Source organism: Saccopteryx bilineata, chromosome 2 (assembly GCF_036850765.1).
Source record: "Saccopteryx bilineata isolate mSacBil1 chromosome 2, mSacBil1_pri_phased_curated, whole genome shotgun sequence".
Taxonomy (NCBI): domain Eukaryota; kingdom Metazoa; phylum Chordata; class Mammalia; order Chiroptera; family Emballonuridae; genus Saccopteryx; species Saccopteryx bilineata.
The window spans coordinates 288,446,873-288,462,516 of record NC_089491.1 but is presented as its reverse complement, the minus strand read 5'-3'; the positions used below and the strand labels follow the sequence as shown (position 1 = coordinate 288,462,516).

The 15,644-nt window shown below is 44.2% G+C and overlaps 1 protein-coding gene across 1 annotated transcript in view; it reads right to left on the bottom strand.

Moving 5' to 3' along the window:
- TDRD5 (tudor domain containing 5) overlaps positions 1–6,999 on the bottom strand; it is a 53,282-nt gene extending 46,283 nt beyond the window's left edge. The window contains exons 1-4 of the mRNA XM_066255126.1: positions 6,876–6,999; positions 5,725–5,970; positions 4,731–5,138; positions 1,846–2,030 (exon numbers count right to left, since the gene is read on the bottom strand). Of these exons, the coding sequence (XP_066111223.1) occupies positions 1,846–2,030; positions 4,731–5,138; positions 5,725–5,956 (825 nt within the window). The 5' untranslated portion in view covers positions 5,957–5,970; positions 6,876–6,999. The remainder of the gene's footprint in view (positions 1–1,845; positions 2,031–4,730; positions 5,139–5,724; positions 5,971–6,875) is intronic.
- Positions 7,000–15,644: the final 8,645 nt, after the last annotated feature.

The window sequence follows — 15,644 nt, the reverse complement described above, 5'->3', positions numbered from 1 at the left end:
TTTTTGTTGCGCATTGCAACACCTTAATTGTTCATTGATTGCTTTCTCATACGTGCCTTGACCGTGGGCCTTCAGCAGACCGAGTAACCCCTTGCTAGAGCCAGCAACCTTGGCTCAAGCTGGTGAGCTTTTGCTCAAACCAGATGAGCCCTCACTCAAGCTGGCGACCTTGGGGTCTCGGACCTGGGTCTTCCGCATGCCAGTCCGACACTATCCACTGCGCCACCGCCCAGTCAGGCTATCAAACACATATTTAGTGAGCGCCTAATGCAGGGAAGAGGTGGGGTGGTGGAAGGTCCCAGGAGGCAGAATTCAGTGTGAGCCAGGGCTCTGGTGGAAGGCGTGGCTCTCAAGGGCAGAAAGGAAAAGTTCTTCTGCTGAAAAAGCAATGGAGGAAGGACCAGTGGAGACACAGAAAGGCTCTGTGAATGTGGGGTCAGAAAGTGGAGAGAGTTGCTATCTGATGTATTCCAAGTTCAGAAGCAAGGTCCATGCCTAAGAATAGAGGGAAAGGGGAGAGAGCTCACATAGCAACACCCCAGATGGGCAGAGCATCACCCCCTAGTGGGCTTTCCGGGTAGATCCCTGTTGGGGCGCATGCGGGAGTCTGTGTCTGCCTCCCCTCCTCTCACTGAATTAAAAAAAAATGTTAACAAAGATGCAATGCAGCTCATGAGAAAGTAAAACTGTATAGCCAATTTGGAAAATAGTTTAGCAATTTCTTCTATACTTAAACATGTGCTTAATGTATGCCTCAGCAATCCTACTCCTAGGTATTTACCCAAGAGAAACAAAGTCTACCTTCATACAAAAGGTATGCAAATGTTCATAGCAGATTTATTCAGAATACCACAAACAGGAAACAACCCAAATATCCTCTAATGGGGAATGGATAACAAACTGAGGTATATCCATAGTGTCATGACACTCAGCAGAAAAAGGAACATACAACTGATACATGCTGGATCAGTCTCAAAAGCATCATGCTAAGTTAGAGAAACTACACACAAAAGGCTAGATGTTATTTAATTCCACTTTTATGAAAGCCTTGGAACATTAAAACATAAAAAGCAGTGGTTGTCTGTGGCTGTAGCTGGGGAAAGAGATCCACTACAAAGTGGCATGAAGAAACTTTTGGGGGATGATGAAAATGTACTATTTCTTGATTTTGATGCTTATTACATGACTAGATTACATTTTATCAAAACTCAAACTGGCCATTCAAAATGGACAGATTTTATTGTATGTAAACTAAGTTACTAAAGCTATTTTTTTTACACTTGATCTTAGTCAAAGGGCCAAAAAGTGATAAAAAGCTAAATTTTTTTAAGTTATAGAAATAAGGTACTTTTATGTCTTGAATTTAATATCTATATGCTTATTCTCAGCTCTAATTAGGTTGTTATCTTGCAAACTTGACCAGGCCTTTGTTGGTTATATTCTAGTAGTTTATATTCAAAGTCATTTAGCATTAAAGTCGCAGAAAAAATACCAAGATTGTAGTGCTCAGAACCAGCCACTCTGGTGAAGATATTTATGAGGTAAACAGCAAATATTCTTCTAAAACTTCGGTGAGAAGCTGGAACTAGAGATACAGATTTGGGAGTCCTCTGCAGAAAACAGTAGAAACCATGGAGTTGACAAAATTTGTCCTCTTTTTTCCTCACGATACCTGCACTTCTTACTAATCCACAGAACCATACAAAATGCTTAAGTTAAATCTGAAATCAGTGAATGACTTGAATTTTAAAAGATCAGCTTTTTTCTATTATCAGATCTAAGTAATAACCACTGAATTTAAACACATTTTCAGCGTATTTATATCTCCAAACTCCAATACCTCACCTGGTTTAATTTTTGAGTATGGTTCAGCCTTGAAGTCTCCACCACATCGGACTTAGAAATCTTTTCCATGTTCACTATTTGCTTCAGTTGTTCCGTGTTTGATGTGGGTCGTGAAAAGTGTGCCTTTGCAACTGGGGGGTTCAACCCTTCTTGTTTCATTCTAAAAGGCTGGGTAAAAATTTTACCTTTTGTGAATAAAAAGAGAAAAAAAATGTCACTAGAAATTTCCTTTTCTGGTGGTTATATACAGAGGCTACTGTGAACTAAATTGCCCTCAGCTCACAACTAAAAATTATTGAAAGTAAGCTTACATTTTCTTTCTTTCTTTCCTTTTTTTTTTTTTTTTTTTGCGACAGAGAGAGTCAGATAGGGACAGACAGGAAGGGAGAGAGATGAGAAGTATCAACTCTTGGTTGCGGTTCCTTGGTCTCTCATTGATTGCTTTCTCTTACGTGCCTTGACTAGGGGGCTACAGCAGACTGAGTGACCCTTTGCTCAAGCTGGTGAGCCTTGCTCAAACCAGATGAGCCCGCACTCAAGCCAGCAACCTTGGGGTCTCGAACCTGGGTCCTCCGTGTTCCAATCCTACACTCTATCCACTGTACCACTGCCTGATCAGGCTAAGCTTACATTTTCAATATTAAGTCAATAAAATTTACACATAGTGAAAGTGATTAGTCATCTATAGAAAAAACCAGAGAGATCCTAAGTGTGCCACTGAGAAAGATGGGACTACCTAAATTCTGCATAAGGTCACCTGAATATAACTACAGAAAGGCAGGATTCAATAGGTAAATATTTAAAAAACTGTATCTTGTTTAGGAGACCAAGACATCTCCAAACAAAAAGCCTACTTAGAACTATGCTTCTCAGACTTGATATCCACCTAGCAGTATGGCAGTATCCACCTAGTAAGGGAGGAATGAAAAGCTATAGAATAGATATTATTCTAGAGCAGGGGTCCCCAAACTTTTTACACAGGGGGCCAGTTCACTGTCCCTCAGACCATTAGAGGGCCGGAGTATAAAGAAAACTATGAACAAATCCCTATGCACACTGCACATATCTTATTTTAAAGTAAAAAAAACAGAACGGGGCCCTGGCCGGTTGGCTCAGCAGCAGAGCATCGGCCTGGAGTGTGGGGGACCCGGGTTCGATTCCCGGCCAGGGCACATAGGAGAAGCGCCCATTTGCTTCTCCACCCCCCACCCCCTCCTTCCTCTGTCTCTCTCTTCCCCTCCTGCAGCCAAGGCTCCATTGGAGCAAAGATGGCCCGGGCGCTGGGGATGGCTCCTTGGCCTCTGCCCCAGGCGCTAGAGTGGCTCTGGTCGCGGCAAAGCGACGCCCTGGAGGGGCAGAGCGTCGCCCCTGGTGGGCGTGCCGGGTAGATCCCGGTCTGGCGCATGCGGGAGTCTGTCTGACTGTCTCTCCCCGTTTCCGGCTTGAAAAAAAAAAAAAAAAGAAAGAAAAAAAAAACAGAACGGGAACAAATTCAATATTTAAAATAAAGAACAAGTAAATTTAAATCAACAAACTGACCAGTATTTCAATGGGAACTATGCTCCTCTCACTGACCACCAATGAAAGAGGTGCCCCTTCCGGAAGTGCGGTGGGGGCCGGATAAATGGCCTCAGGGGGCCGCATGTGGCCTGCGGGCTGTAGTTTGGGGACCCCTGTTCTAGAGTATAGATTCTTTTCTTCAAAATTTGTAGTAAGGGGAATAGCACTGGAGAAGTATATTCTGTTGTACAACATGAACTGAATCTCACTGCTTTCTTTATCCCAGGGATCAAACTCACCAAAAAAATTACTTCCATGATATCTTAATGATAGAAAGAAGGGCCACGGATTGAGAACATGAACCTCTTATAAGTTTAACAGCATGAGTTAGTCTCCTTAATTTGAGCACCTCAAGAATACTGATACAGTTAAGGGCTAAACTCTAAACACTCAGTGGCCCCCAAAGCCTTCCCTGACCAGACCATGTAAACACTCTGGCATTTCCTTGACCAATTACATTACACACTGCTGTTTAAGTATTGGTTTGTAAACTCATAACATTCTCATGGCTCACCTACATTAATCTAAACACAGATTGTGGATAAGTAAAACCACTGACATAGGCATAGAACTCCCACCCCAAAAGGCTCAGTATATAGACTCTATATTGTCAAGAGTCTAGAGAAACACAACAGAAATGACCATATTGGCCTTCTGAGCCTTTTGAGGAGAGAGATTGGGAAGGAGAACTACTGGGTGAGCAGTAATAAGAGCTGGGTGTCTAATCTGCCCAGTACCACTTTTCCAACCATGTGACTTCGGGAAAGTTATTTAGCTTTCCTGAGTTCTGGTATACTTACCTATAAGACAGGGTTACTCACCCTTCTTGTCTATAGTATAGTAATATGAACCTAAGGTAAACAATATACCAATAAGATGGTTATCAATACACTACATAAATTAATGCAGTGCCTGCTATGACATCAAAGATCAGTGACGGCAAAGATTGGATGGCAAATGCTACTAACTAGCACTATTTTAAAACTTCATTGTCCTTGTTTTATCTTCTTTACATGAACACACATGTTCATTTACAGTGCTCTGATCTTGTGTTTTTATAAGATACTACTTACTTTGAGCTTACTAAAGGCCAGGTACTTTACAGACCTCATCTCATTTCACCCTCTGTACAATTTCAAGAAGTAGTATCATGTCTATTCTAAAGATGAGGAAAGTAACAAGACATTTTCAGTAACTTGTCTGACATCGCTCAGCCAGTGAGTGGTACAACAAACTGGTGGGGCGCAGTCATGACATACCTCTGTGTCACGACTGCTCCAATATTTGCTCATCCACAATACAGTTACCTGGGCTAACGTGCTTACCTGCTGGCCATCCTCTCTGCTTTTCCTCTGATACGCTCTTCTTTAGCATCAACAAAGAACCTGCTCTGGTCTGCTCTACAGAAATGACATCTGAAGCAGCATTCAGAACTTCAAACATAGACAAGAACCCATACTGCATGTACTGGAACGGTCGTCCAAATCGCTTGGCAAATGCCTTTTCAAAATCAGAAAGGAGAACAGGAGATAACGCCAGAAGGTCCTTCAGCTCGCTCTTCACAACAGCTGGAAGAACAGGGGGCACCCTTCCTCTGTATGGTATCCGCGGATGAAAGCCTGGCTCAGAGCAAACAGCGAACTTCCCCTTCTGCACTGGGTTTCGAACCTTATGACTGCTCCTCTGTTTTGCAACTAAACTTGCTATTCCTTTGGTGGATTCATCTGGAATGGCTAAAGAGATGTGAAAAAAAGAAAACGTATGTAGGTGAAAACTTACTCCCTTCTTTATCCTTTGTATCTGTGGTTATATTGACATATTTTAACATTCAAAAGAGCTGTTTCCAGGTAGTATGATAAATATGAACCCTTGTTTCTTTCATTTTTTGCATTTTAGGTAACAGTTTATTAGCTCATCTACCAGAGGACAGAGAAAGATAAAATCACATATATCATTACTGCTAATTGGCTCCTGAAAAGGTTTGAAACTCTTGAACAAATTTCCCTATGATTTTGTGTGTGTGTGTGTGTGTGTGTGTTTCATGGAATTAAAAAAAAATCTTATAAAAAGTCCCATTGTTGTTTCTCCCAACTCAAGGCGCCACAGTCTGAAATCATATGCAAAATGCAGTTTTTGTAAGTGCACATTTTTTTGAAGAAAAGTTTTTTAATTTTGCTAAAGCTCTAACTTGCCCACAACCTCAAAGGTAGGTGGCTATGATCACCTCCTCCCCATCACACCCCCAAATTAAAATCTGCTGGCTAAGATGCAGGATAATTGCTAACACCTGACTAAAGTGATTAGTACTACAAAGTATACCTCTCAGTATAACAGTACCATCCCTACAGGTGTAGACACTGACAACGCCAGGCATGTCCAACACCAGCTCCATAGTGGACCGGTACCCGAGGATTCGGAGTGGTAAATGGCTCCCAACCATCAAAAGGTACTCCTTTTCCAACTGCTGTGGGGTCAGACCATATTTGCTGGAAATGAGAAGCGACCTTATTTCCTTCCTCAGGCATTCCTGTATGCGCTCTTGCTCCGACATGGTACCCTACAGGACTGAAGACAGAAACACTGCCCATCAGGAGAGGAGCAGGCAAACCCGAGATGAAAAAAAGAAAGTTTAAAACGACCGACAGTTAACTAGAAACGACTGAGACGCGGGTTTGAAGCGTTCAGACAGAAGCTGCACCATCAGGAGCCTCTGAAACTTGCGTTTTGCAAAGCACTCCTCCCCCCCACGACCCAAACTCTGGATCTCACCCCGTGTTTACTAACCCACGTGTGGGCCGAGAAATCCCCGCCACTGGCCGTGGGGCGAGAAGGCCAAGCCCCGCAGCGCTGACTCGGCCTCGTCTGGGGTCTTGCTAGCCGTCTGTCGGCTCGGACTCGACTCTGGGCAGCGGGAGCCGGGAAGGGGGCCCACGCCTCGTGGTCCACGTCCCAGGAATGTCCCCCTTCCCCCCTGTGCAGGGGGAGCAGCCTGCCCCGCCCCGACGCCTCCCGGCCCCTGGGGAAGTGGAGGGCCAGCCGACCGGCGGACTGGCCGGCCGACACCGCCACCTCAGGGCCTGTGCACACTGGGCGTGGCCGAGGCCCGGGGGAGAGGGCGCGGGGAGCAACCCCTGAGGCCCAGCCCTGGCCCTGGGTGGGCCGCCCCTCACCCGTCTCGTTTCGACCCGACCCGACCCGGTGCCGGTGCTGCCGTTGTGGACCCAGGAGAGGCAGAGTCTCTCAGGTTCGGACCAACCGGCAGCGGAGTTAGAGTGCGGTGGGCGCCGCCTGCGCGCTGCACCGTTGCCTGGCGTCGGGGCGCCGCGTTCCAGCCCGAGAGCGCGCGGCCCGCCGGGCGGTTGGGCAGCGCTGGCCGCTCGGGGTCCAGGCTGCGGGCTTTCCCCGTCGCCTGGCCGCTTGGGCCGGCTCCCAGGCAGCGTTGGCTGCCTTCGGGGGTCGCGGACGCCTACCTCCTTGGAAGAGGCTGGAAGACGCCACGTGCGGTTCCGGCTTGAGATCCTCTGCAGCCGCCTCGCGCAGGGCAGGTGGGCGGCCCCGCCCTCAGCACGCAGCAGCGAGGAGGGCGAGCGCTTCTTCGTCTGGCGTGCCTTGGGGTCACCTGTGGAGCTTATTTAAGGAGCGCGGAGCGGGGGAGAAGATGCCCGGGTCTGTTGAGCAGAGATGCTGACTCGGGAGGTCTGTGTCTGTCGGGGTAACTACAGGCAGTTCTGACGTTTGGGAGAGTCACTGCAGAGCTAGAGAAATGCGTCGACTCAGGAGGGCTTCCTGAACGAGTGGACATTCAGGTGCCGCTGGAGATAAGAGCTGGGAAACTAAGCTGGGGATGTATTTACTGCATGGGTGGAATGAGAGATTTAGAAAGTCCTTGAAAACCAGAGAACAGTAGTTTAAGAGGTAGAATAGACAAGTATAATATGTTACCTTAAAAATGTGCAAACTATTAAAGGAGCAAGGCAAACCAAAATATAACCAAGGAATTTCAATCAAGAGGGAAACCTGAGCACACATATCTACCTTATGTCTAAAATTTCAGGGCATAGTAACTCAAAGAAAAAAAAAAGAAGAAAAAGCAAGCTGCAGAGAACAAAATGTTCCACAAATGAGCAAGTAAGATTGAGGAATCGCTTAAAGACAGAAAAAAAAATTATGAGCTGGTATATAGCAGATGGATAGGACTAAATAGCAAATTAACAAAAAGGAAAATGATGAGATGTGGAGTGGATCCAGGCATCCCAACATCTGAATGACAGTTGTTATAGAAACAACAAAGAACGGTAGTGAGGGATAGGTTTTAAAAGAAGAAAATGTCCCAGATTTGAAGAAAAACACAAATTTTCAGGTTAAAAGGACCCATTGAGTCTTAGGAATAACTTATTAAATAGGTTACCTATAAAGCAACAGAAGTTAGATTGCCACTGGATTTCTCAATGGAGCAATGTTTTCAAAGCTGAAACTGAAATCCTTTATCCAGTCAGTTCAACATTCAAGTGAGAGAAAAGACATTTTTCAGACAGAATTCACCAAGTTTATCATCTCACTGGAAAAGTATTCCTGCAAAATAATTTGAAAAAAAAATTATCCCAGATTCTCATCCCTAATTATCTGAGATAATAGGTAACACATATTGATCATTTACTACATACTCTTTTCTGTATATAGATTATTTAATTTTCTCCCATTACACCGAGAAAGGTATAATTATGATCCCTATTTGAAAGCAAAGAGATGGCTTGACCTGTGGTGGAGCAGTGGATAAAGCATTGACCTGGAATACTGAGGTCCTTGGTTTGAAACCCTGGGTTTGCCTGGTCAGGGCATATATGGGAGTTGATGCTTCCTGCTCCTCCCTCTCTCTCTCTCTCTAAAAATGAATAAATAAAACCTAAAAAGAAAGCAAAGAGACTGATATGCAGACTAGACAAACAGACTAGGCAAGGATGTAACAAAAAAATGTTAAGCAATAAAAACAAAACTTACTGGATCTCGAAAGTTATTGGCATATAATGTGAAAAAAAAGATTTTCAAAAACATTCTGGAGCTAACTTCCAGATCAATAACTGCAAATTTAATGTAAGGGTCTGTTTGGGTTGCTTCAATAAGGAGAGTCCTTACAAATTGGAGTCCTCACTTGCTTGGATTTACAATAACGCATTATCATTCTCCAAGGCCAGTAGTCTTTGTGGTGACTAACCTGGGAAGTGAACAGGCATGAAGTGGGAACCATCACACTCGCATCTTTCACACGTTTGTGGTGGTACTCACCTCTGCAATTCTCCAGGTATGTGGTAATGCTTTTGATGTACTATTTCAGCACTCTAGTTGGCATTTTCTACCAGAATAGTCCTTATTCAATGAATGAATGTGCCAATGAAGATATTCAGGGTTCTGATTTAGTCATGGGAATGGGATGACAAGTCATGCCTCTCACTCATGAAATGCCTCTGTCCCCCAGACCTAGAATTGTGGGTTTTTCTTTTTATGTTTTTTGTTGTTACACAAATCAAAAAGACTTACCGGGTTGTTTGTTGAGCTCATTCTTTGGGTCCTACAATTACTTAACCATAACCAGAGAGGTCTGTGAGTCGAGACCAACGTGTTTAACATTCTGCTTCCTATTACGGTGACCAGAGCCCATTTTCTTCTGGTAATTAACTGTCTCCACTGGTCTCCTCCCAGCCCTGCTTGCATTTGGGAGTGTATTTCAATTGTGGCTGCTCCTTTCAGCATTCCTGCCTTAGGAAACAGCCAGTAAGGAATGTGTGAATATATGTGTGTGTGTGTGTTTTAAGCTTCTGAAGCCTTAATATACTGCTCACAAAAATTAAGAGATATTTCAAAATGAACATGAAGCGATATAAAAACAAGCATTTGATATTTTTTATTAAACAAGAACATCAGAAAAGCAAATGACAAGTCAAAGAAAGTTGTTTGATTATGCAAATGAGATGCAAAACCAGCTTTTATTTCATTAGTGAAAATACACTATACAGAAGGCTGAAAGTACTGGAGTATCTGCATATTCCCTGATCCCCTAATTTTTGTGAGCAGTGTATATGCCTTGTGGCATGAATGAGGGAATCTTTTGAAAAACATATTTGGGGATAGGTGAGTTAGAAGCTCATGATAGAACCAATACAGAATTTCTGCCTCCCATAGTTTTTTTTTTTTTTTTTAACATTATGCCCCATTGGGGGTCCATTTGATGCCACTGTTCAGTTGTTTCCCACAGCAATTACTCTTGAGCGTTCGCCTTCCCTTTGACACTTCTTACCTGCTCCTACCTCACTGCTAGAAAATGACCGCTCTGACTTCCAGAGGAAAGGGAGGCTCTTAACCTGTGAAACAGCTCAACTTCCAGACCTGACCTTTGGTTACTATTCCACAGTCTTATACATTCAACATCTCTTTACAGACTCCTTTCCTAAAACATAAAACTATGCTCTAATCCTTTTTATAATACGCAGCACCGACAGAGAAAGAAGGATAGAGAAAAACAAACTCTTTTGAACTACATATCTCTCTAGCCCAGGGGTCTCAAACTCGTGGCCCGCGGGCTGCATGCGGCCCGCCCACCAATTTTGTGCGGCCCGCAGACTAATCAAACTTCGTGGATTAGTCTGCGGGCCAGTCTGCGGGCCGCATAAAATTGGTGAGCGGGCCGCGAGTTTGAGACCCCTGCCTAGCCATTCCTTCATGGCCAAATCCTTGAATAAACAATTCGTACTTCTTCCCCTTACTTTTTCATCCACCATTCAATACTCAATCCAAAGCAATGAGCCTGCTACAATAAGAGACACAGACAGACAGACAGACAGGAAGGGAAAGAGATGAGAAGCATCAACCTGTAGATGAGAAGCATCAACCTGAACAACTAATGGCACCTTAGTTGTTCATTGATTGCTTTCTCATATGTGCCTTGACTGGGGGCTCCAGCTGAGCCAATGATCCCTTGCTTAAGCCAGCGACCTTTGGGCTTAAGGCCGCGACCATAGGGTCATGTCTATGATCCTGCACTCAAGCTGGTGAGCCTGCACTTAAGCCGGCAACCTCCAGGTTTTGAGCCTGGGTCCTCAGCATTTCAGGCTGATGCTCTATCCACTCTGCCACCGCCTGGTGAGGCTGGACATCTTTCTTAAGTTAGTTTTACCAAAATCAGTGACAAATCTGACAAACCTTAAGGACTTTTCAATCTTTTTATCTTCGATGATCTCTGTTGTTAACTCTTGGTGTCCCCTCCCTTTCTGAAAAATCTCTCTTCTGTGGATTTCTATGTCACTGCTGCATGGAGCTTGGCTCCTAGCTTTCTTTATTTCTTATTATTGTTATTCCATTAAATGTTCGTGTACCCTAGGAGTCTGCTTTGGCCCTTCTTTTATTCTTTCCCCCTCTTTCTGAGTGACCTTTATCACTCTCACAATTTTTTTTTTTTTTTTTTTTTTTTCCTCTTTCAGTCATTTTATTTTCATTTAAGTGACACTTGGAAAGATCAAGGATCCAATCTATACCTCAGAGATGAGTTACTATGAAGATTATAAAGGTACAATCATACCCAACCACAAGGCTTGATCTCTTAAACTGAAATAACAGCTTTTAAAAATATAAATATACCTGAGAGAAAGAAAATGCCCAAGGACGTCTGCCTCATAATGCCCCAGGTGTATAATTCCCAATAGGATACCTCAGTCCTCCCCACTCACCCGACCCTGCCCCTTAATGATTCTCCAAGAGTCAGAGCCCTATTTCTTTGCTTTGAAAATCCAAGTGAAACAAGAAATCTCTATCTCTTACAAAGGAAGTATGTCAAGGTTGTTCAACATAGTTTTTTCAATATACAAAATCAAAGTAGAATTTTAAGAATATTTTTCCAAACACAAAATATAGAAAACATATTTAAAAAGAAGAAGAAAATAAAGATTGTCCAGTTTAGAGTATACATTGCCGAATTTTCAGGAAGAACCTAAGTTTATTACACCTATCTATAATTTAGAACTAACTCGTGTAAACACATATGCTATTTCAGTAATTTAAAATATGTGTAACATTAAAAAAATCATAAATAAATGCATATGCCCACTCCCAGAATATGACATCAGAGAATAGTAGATCCCTCTAATGCAGAGGAAAATAATATTTTCAAGTATTGTTCAATAAAATTTACTTTCACTTCTTGTCTCTTAGGAAAAATAAAATCTGACCACAGCATCTCCTTGGTTGGCATTGAGTAATATCCAGTCATGCTAGATTTTTCCTGATTTCTTATTTGACCAAATATAAACTTAAGTTGACTCTCCCCAATCTGATATTTTCAGAGCAGAATTTAACTAAGGGTACCATCACTTCTTTGGTTTACCTCTTTGTTGAGGGACTAAAGGACTGGACTCTTGAGAACACCAGCCTTGCATTGACTTCCCCAGAGCGCAATGTGTGGCAGCATCTATGGGCCGGGCTGTGTAGCCGCCACACTGGCCGTCTAAACTCTGCCTGCTTCAGATGCTACTTTCTTCAACCAGAGAAGGGATGTAGTGAAACAAACAGATGATGCAGAACAGGGTGAAACCAAAAATACACTTGGCTATGGAATAAATTCTTCAATTTAGATTTCAGGTTGAGTACGTCTGACAACCAGTCAGTTGTGCCCCTTACGTCCTCGAGCATATATTCACACACCGTGGTGCAGGCCAGACCTTCGTCTTTGTACATAAGCAAGACAGAAATGACGCACCATGATGGCTCAGTAGGTAGAAATATTATTAGATTTGACAATTGGCCAGGTCTGCCAGGAAAGCCAAAGCCATAGATCAGGAAAGACTAGTCTATGGTCACCTGGCACATCAGTGGCAGAGGCAAGACTAAAACCCACTGTGATTCTTGGGTGGCCCCACTACTGATAAGTGACAACCTAAGAGCCTCAGGAATCTTCTTGAAAGCAAATGCCTCTATGCAGCAGCCAGAATGACCCAATATCACTAAATTCTAGTACTCTTTCACCTCTGAGCCAGGGTAGCATGGCCTCTTAAATCACCCCAGAGCAAAGCGCAGTGTCTGCCTGGGAGAGAAGACAAAATACTCTATATTTATATTCAATTAAAAGCAATAGGTTTGTGGGAGGAAGACAGAAAGTCATTCTCCTTCCTGGAAGCCAACCAGGGCATCCTCATGCCAAGATTAAGAAGGATAATGACAACAGCCAGACTAGGGGGAAGAAAAGCTCCTATGAGGCCTCGGGAACCTGTCAACATAATAGGAAGAGAAGGGGAAATCAAGATGGGCACAATGACCTTTGCAAACCTCCTGCAAAAAAAAGCCAATGGCCGCGCCCCTTACTGGGGAGAAACAGCCTCTTGCAAGTGCCAGCTCTGCACATGTGGCAGACATGAGGACAGGCTCGCTGTGATGGCTCATGCTATGTGACGGCAGGACTGTGGGGCCCAGTTGTTTGGTCCACACCACACTAGATGATGCTGTGAAGGTATTCTAAACAGGTGATAAACATTTAAATCAGTAGCCTTTGGTAAAGATTAACATTTAAATCAGTAGACTTTGAGTCAAGCAGGTTTCCCTGCATAATATGGCAGACCTCATCTAACCAGGTGAATGCCTTCAGAGCATAAAGTGAGTCTTCCTGAAGGCAGCATCTTTCTCAAAACAGCAACACAGAACCTCTGTCTGAATTCCCAGCCTTCAGACGCAAGAATGCAACATCCTTGGCTCTTGTTGGAACTATCCCTTAAAGTCAGTTGATGCTTTCCCTGTCTCCTGTTGGTTCTGTGTCTCCGCAGAACCCTGCCTACTGCCCTCCGCATCTCCCTCCACTCCCCTTCCATGTTGCTGGTACCTTCAGCCACCTCTCCAGCCAGGTGGGAGCTCTCCGAGCTGACCCCCAGTCTCTTCTCCCTCCCTCTGCCCATGGTCAGTTGACCATCAAGCCTAAGTGTTTTCTTACTACTGTGGTACTTACTCCAGGCAAAATTTAAATTTTTACCCTTAAAAAAATAATTGTGACACCAAAAATTGCATTTGGCTGTGGAATTGATTTTTCCCTTTATATTTATGGTTGATTATGTCTGATAAGGAAAGATTTGTTTTTCAAATTAAAAACTAATTTTTGTCAGTATTTCTATTGGCATGTGCCCCCGCCCAGCCCTCCAAGGGCCTCTGCTCCACACTGGGGGTGGGCAGCGGAGGGGCTCAGTTTCACGGCCCAACTGAGTCCAGGGGTCCTTTGCTGGTAGTCGCAGGAACTCACACGTCTCAGTCCCCACAGCCGCAATCCTTCCATTTATATTCCAACAGAAAGCGCAGACACATTTCCTCTCCCAGAGACAGAATTAAGAGTTCATTTCTAATACCCCTCGGCCCATGAAAAAGTTTCCTAATGTTCACATACAGATTTGATGTAGGTGCAACCAAAACCAAATAAAAATGAGTGGAAATAATAAATCTATCAAAGAGGCTCAGGAACTGGTGTTTGAGGGGAACCGACAGGTCACTGAATCCTCCAGCCCACCCTCTGCCTGACACTTCCTTGGTGAAATCACCTTTAAACCCAACAGGTAATTATCTCATAGCTCCTCCCCACTGGGCACCACACCAAGGACATGGACACAGAAGCCTGACAGATGGTTACAACCTCCTGGAAAATAGCTCAAGTGCCAGTTTTGATGCAACAAGTGCTAAAAATAAATTCTTTAAAAAAAAAATCATGAGAAAATAAATAATTCCAAATAGAAAACACGGAGAAAAGGTAAACATCTTCTCAATCATTTTTCAAACAAGGGGGCACAGCAGCTGTTATACTAACCAGACTTGTGAATTTTCACTCTATCAGAGCTGTCAAGGGTTAGTGTGGCGAGCCCACGAGAACCACAGGCAAAGCCTCCCTCCTTCCGGCCTGCAGGCCAGGGCAAGGGGAACAGATGACTGAGTGTGCATGCACAGCTCCTGCTTAGAAGAAACACATCCAGATTCAATAAGCTGTCTGATCTCTTCCACCTTACTTCACTTTTTCTAGACATTCTGCCTGGACATTGGCATGCAGGTAAATGTGACTAATTGCAGAACACTCCTGCAGCCCGTTTCCACCACATCACACATGGCAAATGCTTGTTGTGTAATAAGTGTGAGACCAATTGTGCAAAGGTGAGAACAAGTGAGACCTCTCAAGCTGCACTCTGTCATCGCAGTAAGAACACTGGGGGCATCTGCTTTTGCAAACTGCATAAGCAAACCTTGCTCTTTAGTGCCTTGCTGGCTCTCAGGTAGGGCAGAAAATGTTCAGAAACCAGCTGACTGAGCATGGTGCCTCTAGTCAGAGCCTCGGATCACATGCACAGGTGCATACACACACACACACACACACACATGCTGCTAGAAGCCACATGTCTAAAGTGTTGAACCTATGCTCTTTTGAGAGATGGCTTGTTTTGCAAGGGCTGTAGGTAGAGGGGGAAAGTGGGCTGGATTGAACTAGAGGGGTTCGTGTTCTGAAACCAGACGTTTGTTCAAGCCAGCAGATGGAGACCTGGGTGACCTCCAAGGACCCTGCTAAACAAGAGAATCTTGGGAACACCACAGATGACAAAGAGGCAAGCCCCAGAAGGTCAAATAAGAACAGGAAGGAGCACACAGAGACAAAGGACAACAGAGAAGTGGGAAGACGTAGGAAAGGGACAAGATGGCAGAGCCCTTGTGCTGAGCTGCACTCAGAAGACTCGGGATGCTTTGCTCATCCTTAGGCACCGTGGGCCAACACGCAGCATGTCCTGCTGAAGGGCAGGCAGGGCATTAAAGGGGCTGGGTCTCTGCCATACCTGAGTCCCCCGGGGCAAGTCATCAAGTCTTAAACCTCCATTTCCTCAGCTCAAAACCAGGGGGTTCACTGTCATTAGCATAGTTACCTGAACCGGCTACTGTGAGGATTGATTCAACAGTACTGAAAGTGTGGAAATGGTTTAGGATGTGTGTCCACAGAAAGGGCACTGAACAAACATTTCTTTCAATTGTCAAGAGGACAGATATCCCAATCATCCTTCTGACACTGCTATTTGCCCAATTAAAGCTCTGTTTGCCAAGAACCTCAGCTTGATGCTCATTCCCAACGTCCTATAAAGAAGTGCTGTGCATATCTGCCCAACGAATGAATACATAAAAGAATGAAGGACTGGTGTTAGCTTTCTGATGCTGGTTTCTGATCCTGAAGTTGCTGCTCACTAAAGGAC